Source organism: Phyllostomus discolor, chromosome 1, assembly GCF_004126475.2.
Source record: "Phyllostomus discolor isolate MPI-MPIP mPhyDis1 chromosome 1, mPhyDis1.pri.v3, whole genome shotgun sequence".
NCBI lineage: Eukaryota > Metazoa > Chordata > Mammalia > Chiroptera > Phyllostomidae > Phyllostomus > Phyllostomus discolor.
In genome coordinates this window covers 212,442,876-212,456,954 of record NC_040903.2, presented here as the reverse complement: position 1 = coordinate 212,456,954, position 14,079 = coordinate 212,442,876, and the positions used below count along the sequence as shown (strand labels likewise).

Sequence of the window (14,079 nt, the reverse complement as noted above, 5' to 3'; positions counted from 1 at the left end):
TGGCGTCACTTCCGCCAGCGCCCGGTGGCGCGCTGGGAGTCCGGGGCTCGGGAACGCGCCGGGAGCTTCGCCAGCGTCGGGAGCGCGCCCGCGGATGACAACAAATTCGTCGCGCGGCGGCGGCGGAGGTGTCCGCCTGAGCCCCTCTCTCGGGCGCCGCCGCGTCCCCTCGCCCTGCCTCGCACCCCCTCTCTGCGCGGACTAGGATCCTCCCCGGAATCGCCCGGGCCTGGGGCGACGGGGACTCCTCCGCCCCTCGTCTCCGCCAGGCCTAGAGCCGGCGGCGTGATCCAGGAGATGGGGTCGCCCTGAGGGACCGCCGGTGCCGAGCGGGCATGGAGGGGCCGCCCCGGGCTTAGGCCCATTCCACTGCCTGGGGACGCCGGCCGGGATCCGAGGCCGGAGCTGCCGCCACCCGCAGCCACCGCCGGCCCACCTGCCAACCCTCATCATGCCGTGGCCGTTTTCAGAGTCCATCAAGAAGAGGGCCTGCCGCTACCTCCTGCAGAGGTACCTGGGCCACTTCCTGCAGGAGAAGCTGAGCCTGGAGCAGCTCAGCCTGGACCTGTACCAGGGCACCGGGTCCCTGGCCCAGGTGCCCCTGGACAAATGGGTAAGAGCTGCCGGCGGCGGCCAGCCGGCCGGGACTGGCTCCCCTCTTTTAGGGCGAGGCGCAGGGAGTGTCATCCAAACTGGTGACATTCAGTCCCTCCCTGGGCAGTGTGGCAGGGCTCAGATACACGTGTTCAAGTGTTGTTTAATCTGTTTCTAGCTAGTTTGCGCCCCCGAATCACGTGTTCCGGAAACTTAATCAGAGGTGTTCGAGTCTCCGCCGTGGGAATCAACTTGAGTCAGTGGCTGGGGGGGCTGTGCAGGGTCCATGGAGGGAGGTGACCGGTGCTGCCCCTCCGCGCAAAACGGGTCGCGGGGCTCTGTGGAAAACCAACCCTATTTCATGGGATGACACTCCGGAAGGATTCAGGATGAGGAGGACCTTTGGGGACGTCGCGAGCCTTAGTTATTCGCTTGTTTATTTTGGGTCGGCTCCCCGCACGCGCGCCGCTGTCTCCCGCGGCGGCGTTCGCCTTCTGGGACGGAGCTCGGGGACGGCCTCCTCTGCCGGTTCGTCTGCTTTTTTGCTCCATGACATTTACAGGGCCAGCCAGTGGGTGATGGTGTGGGCCTGGCGGTGCAGTTTGCTTCACGTGACCGCGTACACGCAGGTGTTGCAAGAGCGCTGAAACTGCAGTTTTCAGACATTTAAAATCCTGTTTTCTACTTGCCATCCCGAGGCTGTGACTTGACTCATTGTATCTTACAGGTGCTTCTTGTAGGTGTATTTCAGCTCACCACGTACAGTTGCACCTGCACTTGGACGGTGACTGCATCGTGTTTTCCTTAAAGTAGACTTTCGCCTTGGGTTTGGCAAGAATGAAGTGGCTTTTCCGCTTCCCCCAAGCTTTTTTTTTTTTTTAAAGATTTATTTATTTATTTTTAAAGAGAGGGGAAAGGAGGGAGAGAGAGGGGGAGAAAACATCAATGAGTGGTTGCCTCATGTGGCCCCTGCCCCGACCAGCCCACAGCCCAGGCTTGTGCCCTGACTGGGAATCAACCGGCCACCCTTTGGTGCACCCTTTGGTGCTCAATCCACTGAGCTACATGAGCCAGGGCCCCCCAAGCTTTTATTTATTGCACTAGAGTTTGCTGCTTACAGTTTGAATTGGTTGTACCCTCCTAGAGATTTACTTTTCTAAGAGCACTCCTATGCAGCTGAAACTTAGGACACCATCGCTATAGGTGGGTCTCCTGTGATAATTGAAACAGAAAGAAACTTTTTCTCCTAATTTAGGCTGTGTAAAAAAGCTGTGCTTTTTTTCTCTTATGTTAAAGTACTTTAACAAAGTAATGATTTCCTTGGCCATAGAAACCTGAAAAGCTCAAGTTATGCTAATACTGTGTTACCACCCTTAAGTTAGTTTGCGCTAGCATGGATATCTGTAAGTAGATGATTTAAACTAGGAGGGTACATCGGATGGTGGAAAGAGCCCTGGTCTGAGCAGCAGGAAGACCCAGTCCCACACCAGGCCAGCCTGGGCTGCCAGAGTTAGCCTACTGACATCCGGGTAGTAATTCACCTGAGTTCAGGACACATGGGTGGGGTATCCAGTCTATGCCGGAGTATTCTAGTGCTGTGCTTCTACTGCAGGAACAATGGAGTACTGTGCCAGAGTACTCCAGTGCTGTGCTTCTACTGCAGGAACAATGGAGTACTGTGCCAGAGTACTCCAGTGCTGTGCTTCTACTGCAGGAACAATGGAGTACTGTGCCAGAGTACTCCAGTGCTGTGCTCCTACTGCAGGAACAATGGAGTACTGTGTCAGAGTACTCCAGTGCAGTCACTATTATCTGAAGACAGGGATTACGGTGGATATTTTTAAATTCATTGACCCATGAGTCTGTACTTGTGGTATAGTTATGAATAGGCCATCTGGAGGGAGGAGGGTCGGACATTTATTAATTGTTTTTTGTGGATTGAATAACTTTGTATGCCTTTTCCTTTAAGGACTTTTCATATTACCCTTATGAGGTAGGAATTATTATTTCCATTTTACATATGGAGTGAAATATTTTCCTTAAGTGGCATGGCCAACAAGTGGTACAGTTAGAATTCAAACCTGTCCAATTCCTAAGGCCATTATTATTATTTTAAAAAATAATCTTATGGCTTCAAGACAAGGAAAGGACAGTAAACGTTTATTGAGCATCTGTTTACTTAAGGCACGATACGAGGCACTCTGATTTGTGTGCTTTTATTTAATCCTCGTGGGAAATCGGAGGCGGTGATATTCGAATTTTACACTTTGACTTCAAGTTCCTTGACAGGGTGACTTACGGCTAGACCAGCTCTGAAGATTGTTTCGTTCTGTTCCTTGAAGGCAAGAGATGTGCCTAACCAACATTATCATGTCAAATGAAGCATCCAATCAACATTAGCCGTTGCTGTTTATTTATTTAGTACAGCGTTTTCTGTTGATGACCAAGGCAAATCCTGATATGACACTTAGATACAGCTGTGCAAACTTCCAATGCCCAATTCAGTTACGGTGACACGCGATTTGAGTAACTGTCGTGACTGAAAAGAGATGACTCACAGAGTTGTGTGTCCACACGGAAGAATTGCGTGTGGACGACCTCTCTGATGTTCCAGTCCTCTCGGTCACTTACGCCCTGGATCACGTGGAGATTGGCAGCCACGTTCTCTTCTTCCTTGATCTCAGCCAGTTACTGCCGATTAGTTGGAGGTTATATATATATATGAAATTAGCATCAAAACCCATTTTTAAAAATTCGGTTTAGCAGACTTTTAGATTCATTGGTATAATTTTCCATGCTTTCCAACCTTTTATAACCTGTGTCCTTTATGACTTTTAAAGAAAGACAATGTTTTTAATAGACATTATTTTAGCAACAAAATCATGTCGCAGTGGAAACATTTTCAAAGGTAAATTTTTGAAACATTGTCCCCTTAGTGCAAGTAGCCTTTGAAAAGCTGTTACTTTCTTACTCTCTACTAAAATGGTACCTTTACTTTGAAAAGATAAAGTTGTGTTTTGTTTTTCTGGAATAAACCTACCAGGTGGCATATACTACTGATAGCCATCTGTCATTATGTGAGATGCTCATCATACTTCGAGTTCTTCTGTTTGTGCAGAAGAAAATTGCTTTTCGTCTTTAAATCCAACACAAATATCTAGCCATAAGAAAAGCCAGGAAATCAGGAAGTTACTGTCACTTTCTATCCTTTTACGAGGATTCTGTTGCTTAAAAGGCCCGGCTTAGCCGTGTAGAATGATGCTCACGTCAGCCCCAGTGTGCTGAAATGGAGCCCCCACCTGGGACACCCCCCCTTAACTCGGCCGCATTGTGGAGCCACCGGTCTCCTGTTTGGGCCAGTCGGATATGTGGCCAAGTGAGGGTGCCGATGCCCTTTGCACAGTAAATTGTAGTACAACTTTCAAATCTAAAAATGTGAAACATTTAATATGGAATGTCTCCTTTTTTACTCACATCCTTAGTGGGTGATCTGTTACACTCTCTGGGATAGATACATTTTGGAGACTACTAACTTGAAAGGGGCTTCAGGTGGGAGGGAGGAGTGGAGGCAAGGAGTTTGGGGTAGGAGTAGAGGCAAGGAGTAGAGGCAAGAGAGGCAACTGTCTTCCACAGTTGGAACGGGCTGCCTTGTAAGCTCACGAGTTCTTCTCCCACCGAAGTAGTCCAAAAATGCTGTGTGCTATTGGGGTGGGGGCCGAGTGGGAGGCAAAGATCTGGAGTTCTCAGGGTGTCAGCGGGGACCGAATGGCGAGCACACGGGCAGGTGTAGACGGAGTTGAGAAACAAAGGAGACTGAAGATGGACCTTAGATGAATACCACCGTGAAAGAGGGAAAGAACTGGGAAGATACTGGGAATGAGGAGCGTGGTAGGGAAACCACGGAAAGCTAGAATGGAAAGATAGGAGTCAGAGTGAGATGAGAATTCAAGGACGGTGAGGACTGAACATTGTTCGTTCTATGTGTCGGCTTATTGGCAGCCGAGGGCAGTGTCAGAGGAGCCGAGGGTTAGAAGGCAGGCAGTATTGGGTTGACCAAAAAGCCCGGTAAGGTTTTTTCTTTACGATAGCTCCAGCGATGCTTAGTTGTCTTCAGCTTGGTTCGAAACAATTTTGTTAGCTTGTATTTGTGACAGCTGTCGTATCAGCATGCATTAAAAAAAAAAAACTTAAGCAAAATTGGTGAATTTTTGTGCAGTCATTTCAATATTGAAGGTAGAAGGAAATAGACAACATTTCCGGCATATTATCCTTTCTTGTTTCAAGGGTAAGGTAAAAGTGCACCTGAAACACACACAGAGAGATCTGTGCAGTGGATGGGGAAGGTACCGTGACTGACCGAATGTGTCAGAAGTGGTTTGTGAATCTTCTTGGTACTGCTGACGTTTTAGCCGGATCATTCTTGGCTGCGGGGCCGTCTCACGCATCGCCAGGTGTTCAGCAGCAGCCCTGGCCTCTACCCACTGGAAGCCAATAGCGGGAGGTAGCCCACATGCTTGTAATATCCAAATGAAGTTGTTGGTGAAAAGGCGAAATGTGTCTTTTGTTTCATGGAGAAGCCATACGGACTTCTGGGCCAACCCAGCAGTTGGCGGTTTGAGCCAATAGCTGTCTTGACTAAAGAAAAAGAAATGAGGCTGGTGACCGGAGAGGACTGGTGTCACGACAGGGGGTTTTAGTTCAATTTCAAAGACAATAGCGGCCGTTAATTAAGCACCTCGTATTTCTATATATTGTACAGAGTGCTTTTATATACATTTTCTTGCTGTCAGTTGGGTGCCGCCATTTCCATTTTACCCGTAACTTAGGCTTAGCATTGGCCGAGCAGCAGGATTTCAAGCCTAAGTCTTTCTGACTCCGGTAGTCTTCTTGGACCCCACAGTGCCTCGGAAGGCTCGAGAAGCTCCTCAAACATCAGCCGCATGGGGTTCACCTGGGAAGGTTGCCAACCTGCAGACTTCTGGCTCCTTCCCCGTGGATTCCGGCTCCAAAGACCTGAGAATCTACATTTTTTAAAAAAGATTTTATTTGTTTATTTTTAGAGAGGCAAAGGGAGGGAGAAAAAAAAAGGGAGAGAGACATCAGTGTGTGGTTGCCTCTCAGGCACCTCCTACCAGGGACCTGGCCTACAACCCAGGCATGTGCCCTGAGTGGGAATGGAACCAGCAACCTTTTGGTTCGCAGGCCGGCACTCAATCCACTGAGCCACAGCAGCCAGGGTAGAATCTGCATTTTTAGGAAGTATCCTAAGGGATTCTGGTGGCGCACGTGAGCGTTGATTGCACTTTCAGAAACAATGTTACTAAAGGGATCGAGCATTTTTCCACTTAGTTTTAAAAGCTTGTTCTAGAAGTCAGCCCCAAAGCCCGGGAACTACATTTTTGAGGGTTACGAGTTTAGCACACGATTTTGCTTAGTCTCCTGCAGAATCTTCCATTGTGAAAATACGTTTCTCTCTTCTATAGTTTTGGTTCTGCAGTGATTCATCAAAGACCTTCTGAAAGTTCCCTAATTTTTCTGATTATGTTCGCCAGACCTGTAAAATGGGTGCAAAAAGACCTGATTCAAGGGCTGTTTTGAAGAGTTAACGCAAGGGCATGGGTATAAAATAGTATAGCGTGGTGTCCTCTGTGTAGTAAGTGCTAATCAAAATTGGTTTAACTCAGTTCTTGCATATTTTCATGCTCAATTTTATCTCTGTTTGAATCCTGATGCCTTGGTTTGGACTCATAGGGGTGTATTCTTAGCCTCATGGTACTTGTTAAAGAGAAACATGGAACGTAATGTCTGCTTTCCTTCGTAGCGTCCAGCACACCTTGAATTCCTGATGGCGCTCATCGTTGTGCTAGGCGGGTGCCGGGGAAGGTGGAGAACAATGGCCAGCGTTTGTGCCCTGCTTACTCGGTGTCAGGAACTGTCTGGTAGCTTGACTTGTATCTCACGGACACTCACTCACGACCACCCTGTGAAACGGGGACTGTCCTTATTTGGAGTCGAGGAAATCGGGACTCAGATGAGAACTTGTCAGAGCTGCCCTGCTAGCAAGAGGCTGACCTAGGGCCTGCACATGGGCTGTATTTTAGGGGAATGTTTTCCAAACACGTTTGCCCAATTTTCTCTTAAAGTTTTTTTTGAAAAACTACGCTATTTGTTGTACATTTAAAAACTGCCTTAAACTCTTTTTCGTTGTAAGTTTAAGTAGATGTGGCGAAAAGCTTTTGTTGTGTTGTAGATATTGACATAAAAATACAATTTTTCTCACCCAGTAGGGTCACATTCCCATCACACATTTAAAAATGCTTGAACGCACTCTTCACTAATAGTTGGAGATTTAACACTGTATTTTTTCCCCATTGAGTCCATATGTCCATCCTGTTTCCTATTTCTGCACAATTTCACCATTATTTGTTTATTTCATACCTAAGTTTTTTATTGATCATGCCATCATTTTTGACAATAAAAACGTGACTAAATTGAAATTATCTGTATTTAAAAATTTCCTTTTACTATTAAGCTTTTCTTTACATTAGTGAGTATTTTCTTTCTTTAAAGATTTTATTTACTTATTTTTAGAGAGATGGGAAGGGAGGGAGAAAGAGAGTGAGGGAAACATCAGTGTGTGGCTGCCTCTCATGCATACCCTACAGGGGACCTGGCTCACAATCCAGGCTTGTGCCCCGACTGGGAATCGAACCGGTGACCCTTTGGTTGGCAGGCCCTCGCTCAATCCACTGAGCCACACCAGCCAGGGCCATTAGTGAATATTTTCTACTGTAACATTTTAATTAATGAATTCTTCACTTTTTTTTTTTTGTTTTTTAGTGGTTTCCTTACTGGTTGTTCTTGAGCTCATCATATTGATCTTAACTGATCAGTATCTCCTTCAGACAGTCATGAAGTTTCAAGTGTTAACATTTTTCCTCTGGATTGTGTTATTATTATGAGTGTGCAGTTGATCAAAACAATAAAAATACATTATGCATTTGAATAGTTAGGCATAGAAACTTCTATTGGGATGCATTTCTTACTGATATGAACAGGTTGTTTCTCCTCTTTCCTGGTTAGTTCATGCATCTGTAGGTAAATATACGTACAACTACACTTTGACAGGGCTCGGCATAAATCTTACTCTAAATTTTTAAGATAGTGACAAGCTTGAAATATGCTGATGTCATAAGTAGATGAGAATTGCAGGGATTTTGCGGTAGCAATATCTCTTAGTTCTTTGAGTTTCTTTGAGCGTTATGTCAGAAATATGTATAAGATAGGGAAAGACGGGAGAACTTATTGCTGGAGATGTTTGTGCCCCAGGTAGTATTTAGGGGAGGATTCAGGAAGGTTAAAAGACGGGGTTTTTTTTGGTGAAGGGGGAGAAGGGAGATTAGACGGAGGAACACGGGAATGCGGGAAAGGAGGCCCAACAGGCTGCCACCGTTGTGCGTCCCCCCCTCAGGAAGGGCCACCGCGGGAAAGGATACATAGTCAGAGCCTGAGGATGCGGGTGTTCGGACCTCAGGACCACCCGTGCCCACGGACTTTCGGGGGAGTCTGTAGGACCCCGCCGACACCAGCATGAAGGGCCCCGTTCAGCGGTGACCTCTGATGGAGCGTGAGGGGGTCCCAGTCCCACTCAAGGGTCGGCGTGAGGCGTGTCCACAGGGAGTTGGTGACTCTGCCCTTAGGCGACATGGCGTTCCGGAAGGACCCCACCTGTAAACTGGCCCTTAATAACGATGGTTTTATCGGTTTAAAAAGTACATTGTCTGTCACAAGCGCACCTAATTATTCTGCGAGCTGTGTTTGCAGCCATTCTGTCTTCCTCCCGCTGCAGCCTGCCTGCCTCACCCTGCACTGCACTCTCTCCCCCAGCAGCCCCCCTCAGCCCCTGGAGAGCGGCAGGTCCAGGGGACGTTGACAGTCCTTGACTCCTTGTTAGCCGTTGCTGCACTTGACCTTTCTCCTCTTCCGTATCGTCTCTCCGTGATTTTCTGGGATGCGAAGCTTGCTTGACTTTCCTTCTCTGCTTTTTCACAAGTTCCTTTTTCTTAACCCGCTTCTTAAACATTGGTGTTTATCAGGGTTCCGTGCCTCTTGTTATTTTACTCTACGAAAGTTCCCAGCGCCCGTCTCTCCTCGCCCCCGGGGCTTCGTTCTCCCTCTGTGTTTATGACGCCTTTGTTTAGCTCCAGCCCCGATAGCTCTCCTGAGCTCCCGACCGGAATTTCCAGCTGCTTCCTAGCAGCCTCCACCTAGATGTCGGCTCAGACGCGTTCCTTGGAACCCAGCGCCCCGTCTTCCCCTAACCAGCTGTGCCGGGTTTCTCTGTCTTAGTGCGTGGTACCATTCACTGCCTGAGCAGCTGCCCCGGCCAGCATCTGGGGGCCGTTCTTCAGTCCTCCTCCTCCTCACCCCTCATGGTGCCAATTAACTTTGCTTCCTCATGTACTACAAAAATCCGCCCTCTTCTATTGCCAAGCCAACTTCTCTGGCTTCTCTTACTGATAGCAACCGCCCGCCTGAGGTTTGCTTTCGTCCAGTGCCCGCCCTACCTGGCTGCAGGGGGGCCCCGCTAAAGGTTTGGACCCCTTCATGGCACCCTGGCTTAAAACCTTTCAGTGGCTTCACCTTGCCCTTGAGATGACTTTCAGGCTCTTTAGCATGAATTACAAGGCTCTCTGGGCTCTGCTCTCCCTTGTCTGTGTAGCCCTGTTTCTGGTCGTCACCCTGGCCCAGCGCACTGCAGCTAAAGCAGCGTTTCCCTGCAGATACTCCTGTGTCTCCAGTCTGTGTGCTTGCACTCACTGACCTCCGCTGCTTTGTCTGTTTGTTCGAATCCTGCCACATGCCTTTGTCTCTGCCTGGGACCCTTTGCCTGGTTAACTGCTCTTTCAGCCGTCTGGTCTCAGCCTTAGCTAGCACGTCCTCAGCTGGCCTGCCCTGAGCCTCCAGGTTGGGTTCCTTCACACGCCCAGATAGCACAGTGTGGTTCCTCTGTCACGTGATCGTCTCACGTGCAGGTAAGCTGTGGGTAAGCTCGGTGAGGAATCCTGTTTGGCCAGGTCTCTGCTTCCTTCACCTGCCGCCCCGTGACTGACACGTGTGTGAGCAAGTCTAGCGTCTTTGAGTAAATAAGTTAACAGTGTGAAGTTCTTGTGATTTTAGATTGCATTTGGTTTTTCTCTGTAGTGTCTCAATGAGATCCTGGAGTCAGCAGACGCGCCTCTGGAAGTCACGGAAGGGTTCATACAGTCCATTTCCCTGTCGGTCCCGTGGGGCTCCTTGCTGCAGGACAACTGTGCGCTGGAAGTGAAGGGGCTGGAGATGGTCTTCCGGCCCCGGCCTCGCCTAGGTAGGTGCAGCGTGGGCCCCGGTTTGCGGCTTTATTTCTTAGAGACTGGGGACGTAGCCTGCTTGCATGGAATTCAGTGTTTCATCTATTACTTTGAGTTGTATTTGCAAGACGATAAGGTGCTAGGATTTGGGTCTGGGTAGGGTGTGTGATTGTACCTTTAGCATTCTTTCTCTCCCTGTTTACACGATCCACGCACAGATGGTGGTTTAACTACTTGTTACCAATGATCTGTTGTTTTTTTAAAGATTCAAAGTGTTGTGCCAGAAAGCGGGGACGTGCTCAAAAATTGATGGAGAAATGTTCGAAGGGTACAGGATTGGGCTTGAAGGGCTCCCATTGGCTAGGTGCGGGAAAGCCTGAGTATCAAAAGGAGTAACAACGATAATGGATTATGACACTAATTTAAAGAAACACCCTAAGTCCACATTGATAACAGATAAATAAATAAATATGTAAAGGGGACAGGGAGAGGGAAAGCCCTTCATTGCAGTGGAATGCCTACCTAAAAACCTGAGAAAAAGGTGGAACTCACCATTACGGGGGCCACCATGATAAACGCTGGTACAGAACAGAGTCGTCAGTGAATGCTGATACCGTTTGGTGAAGGGCTGTTGAGGAGCTGAACATTTAGACGGAATCACAGTACCCCCCAGTGATTACGTATTATTTACAAGGGAAAAGGTTTCTTTCACAGTGCAGACAATTGACCGCGACCACCACAAGTAACCACATGCTCAAACCCAGCCTTGTCAATGTGGGGTCAGACTGACTTCCTGTGTGTCCCGATGTGAGCGACCGAGAAGGTTATACATTAGTTACGCACTTGCTCTTCCTGCTGAGAGTGCTTAGCCGGAGTCACATCACAGAGCGGCAGTCCGACAAACCCAAAATAAGGGACATTTTGTAAACTAAATGGGTGGCACTGTAAAGAATGTCACTGTCATGACAGACAAGAAGCATGGGGGCACTGTTCCAGATTAAAGGAGGCTGAAGACGGGCATAACTAATGGCAGGATATAATCATGTTTTGTTTGTTTGTTTGTTTCTTGACTGTTGTGAGGGGGGAGCTGGGGTACTTGGGTGTCAGTGTTTGTGAGATGTTATTGTGTCGGTGTTACGTCTCCTGGGAGTGTTTGGGTGGCAGGAGGACGCTCTTGTTCTGACAGGTTACACGCTGAGGTGTTCAGGGGTGAGTGCCGTGACATCTGCCGTTCACCCCCACATAGTTCAGCGCGAGCCCGAGAGTGTGTGTGCATGCAGGATCTTGATGAATGTAGGTGAAAGGTGTTCACTGTACGGTTCCTTCACCTCCTTCTTAGCATTGGCTAGGTGGGAGGAACTCTGAGAGGGAAAAGCTTTAAAGTGATAGTAATTGTTTACAAGTCTGCGTGTGCGATAGCTTTAATCACACGTATGATGTTTTCTGATTTATCAAACATATACAAGCATGTGTTCTTGCATGCCAGACACTATTCTTAGTGCTTTACAAATGTTAACCTCACAATAACTCTTTGAAATAGATATGTTTTATTATCTCTATTTCGCAGAACAGGAAATTGAGGCATAGACAGCTTTAATAACTTGTCCAAGGTCATAGCTAGTTAAGTGGAAAAGATGGGATCTGAACCCAGGCATCTAGTCCTGTAGTCCTTGTTCTTAACCACCATGCTATGTTGTGTCTCGGATTTTCTACTGCAGAGTGTGTATTTGTGTGTGTGTGTGGGGGGGGGGGGGAGTATTTTATAAACCAGTTAAGTTATGATGGTAGGTCATCTTAAATGGTGAACTTAAATCCTTTTTTCAGTGACAAGTGATGTTTATAAATATAAACTTGAAGAGTTACAATTTCAAGTGCTGTCTGAATCACCAAAGTTTAAATGATGCTTAGTGGAATTATAGTACCTATATTTTGAAAAGTGGTGATCTGTGCACGGAAACCCTCCTTAATAATCTGGTATTTACTTCACAAGAATGTTTCACCTTTTAACTATGAAGAGTAGATGTAACAACACTCTTTCAAGGAAAATCAAATAGTTTCTCCTGACTTTAAAAGTGCCCTGCTAGAAGGGCTCTTCAGGCTCACCTGGAGGGCAGTAATTGCAGTAACCCTGTCAGGTTGCTCTGGATGACGTGACGGAGTGGGGCGGAGGCGCTTGGGAGGGGCAGGTCTGGAGAGGACTCCTCCGTTCCTGCGGTTCTTCCTCTAAAGATGCTCTTCCATTTTAACTGCTTCTATGCCAGCCTCCCGCTGCCCGGGTCAGCTCCCCCTGCCCTTTGTCCTGGTGACTCCCTCAGCCCGAAGAATTCACCTCTGCTCTCAGCTGTCACAGTGCTATCTGCTGATACTTGATCGTCGCTGACTAATTCTTCTTAACCTCACCTTATTTCTTCCCCTGTGTTGTAGGCTCTCTGAGGACAGAGCTGGTAATCCTTTTCTCTTTCTCCCCCTGTTGGAGGGTCAGCTACCCGTGGCCGGCTGGCCAAATCCGGTCTGTCGCCTGTTTTTATGCATACATTTTTATTGGAACACCAACGTACTTCTTCATTCACTCATTCTCTCGGGCTGCTTCTGTCGTGGAGTAGGAGCCGAGTGGCCACGATAGAGACTGTGCGGCCCAAAGAGCCTGCGGTGTTTGCTGACTCTTCACGGGACGTTTGTCCGTCCTGATCGGTAGTATTTGGAGCAGTGCTTGTGTGTGTAAAATACCCGCTAAGCACTTGTCGAATGAATACGTGAATTAATATTTGGCAGATAAATACCATGTAATGAGAGCACGTCTCTGGGTTTTTTTTTGTTTGTGCGTGATCTGTTATTTTATTTTCCCTTCTTGGCCATCATAAGGTGATGTTTAAATTTCAAGGGTAATTTAGAATATTGTATTCCTGGGTAACACCTTGATGCTAAATGTCTTGTGGAGGATTAAGAATTTAGGTATTTGAAATGCGTTATTTTAAGAAATGGCTTTGTGGTAACTATGAGAAATCATTCCGGATTACTCTGTACTTTCCACAGCCACTGGTTCTGAGCCTATGTACTGGTCCAGCTTCATGACCAGCAGCATGCAGTTGGCGAAAGAATGTCTCAGCCAGAAACTGACAGATGAGCAAGGAGAAGGATCCCAGCCCTTTGAAGGACTTGAAAAGTTTGCTGAAACCATTGAAACAGGTTTGGTATCACTGAGTATTTAAAAAAATGGATAACGGTATTTAGAACCTTTATTTAGTAAGGCTTGCATAAGGAAGAGCCATCGGAGTGATTTTTAAATGAACTGTTCTCGCTTTAGAACTTTAGAGTTGAGGTCGATTAAACATCGTATTCAGTCTAGTTTCATGGTCTTTGGTGCCCGAGTTTCTGCTTGGTTTATGTTGTTATGCTTAGACGTGGGGTCGAATTAAACAGAAAGGGCCAGTCACCGCCCCAGCTGCCCACTGAGATGTCACCAGGGGGAGGCGCTCCGTGAGGCAGAACGTTTATTACGGAACTCAAAGTTTCAGGATTGTTAAGGAATTCAATTCAATTCTATTTTATAAGTTTGTATTAAACTAATTTAGTACTTGTTCTTTCATCTGAAGTTTCTATTTATGTCTTTTATGTTGGTGGTTACCTGTTTACTCTTCTAGTACTGAGAAGAGTAAAGGTCACTTTTTTAGACACTGTCTTGAGAATTGAACACGTGCCAGAAAATTCCAAAACTGGAACCGCACTTGAAATACGAATAGAAAGGTAAGACTCTTTATAGTGGAAAAAAAAATGACCCAATTCTATTCATGTTTGAATAACAAGAATCTGACTCTTACATTCGATTTCAGAATGCTTTTCGAGATGACAGGTAACGATGTTAAACTAATATATCATTTCAGAGCGAAGTGCTGTCCTCCCGGTTGTGTTCCAACCCCATCAGTGAGGCCTTGGAAGTGTCAGTCGGGGCAGAATCACACATAATAATGTTACATTGAATTCGAAGCGGGCGATCCTCTTCTGGTTTCTTCCAAATCAGAACAATGAGCACCCGGGCGCTGCCGCACATGGGGCCACGCACTCCTGTTGGAGGTTCCCGTGGTTTTCACATAAGCGCTATTCACGTGTGTCTCCTTCACGTGGGCAGCATTTTTGA

The 14,079-nt window shown here is 47.2% G+C and overlaps 1 protein-coding gene across 2 annotated transcripts in view; it reads left to right on the top strand.

Moving 5' to 3' along the window:
- Positions 1-451: 451 nt before the first annotated feature.
- Positions 452-14,079, top strand: part of ATG2B (autophagy related 2B) — a 64,894-nt gene continuing 51,266 nt past the window's right edge. For both annotated transcript variants that reach the window (XM_028506388.2, XM_036013779.1), the window contains exons 1-4: positions 452-613; positions 9,799-9,961; positions 12,978-13,130; positions 13,586-13,688. In XM_028506388.2, coding sequence (XP_028362189.1) covers positions 452-613; positions 9,799-9,961; positions 12,978-13,130; positions 13,586-13,688 — 581 coding nt within the window. The remainder of the gene's footprint in view (positions 614-9,798; positions 9,962-12,977; positions 13,131-13,585; positions 13,689-14,079) is intronic.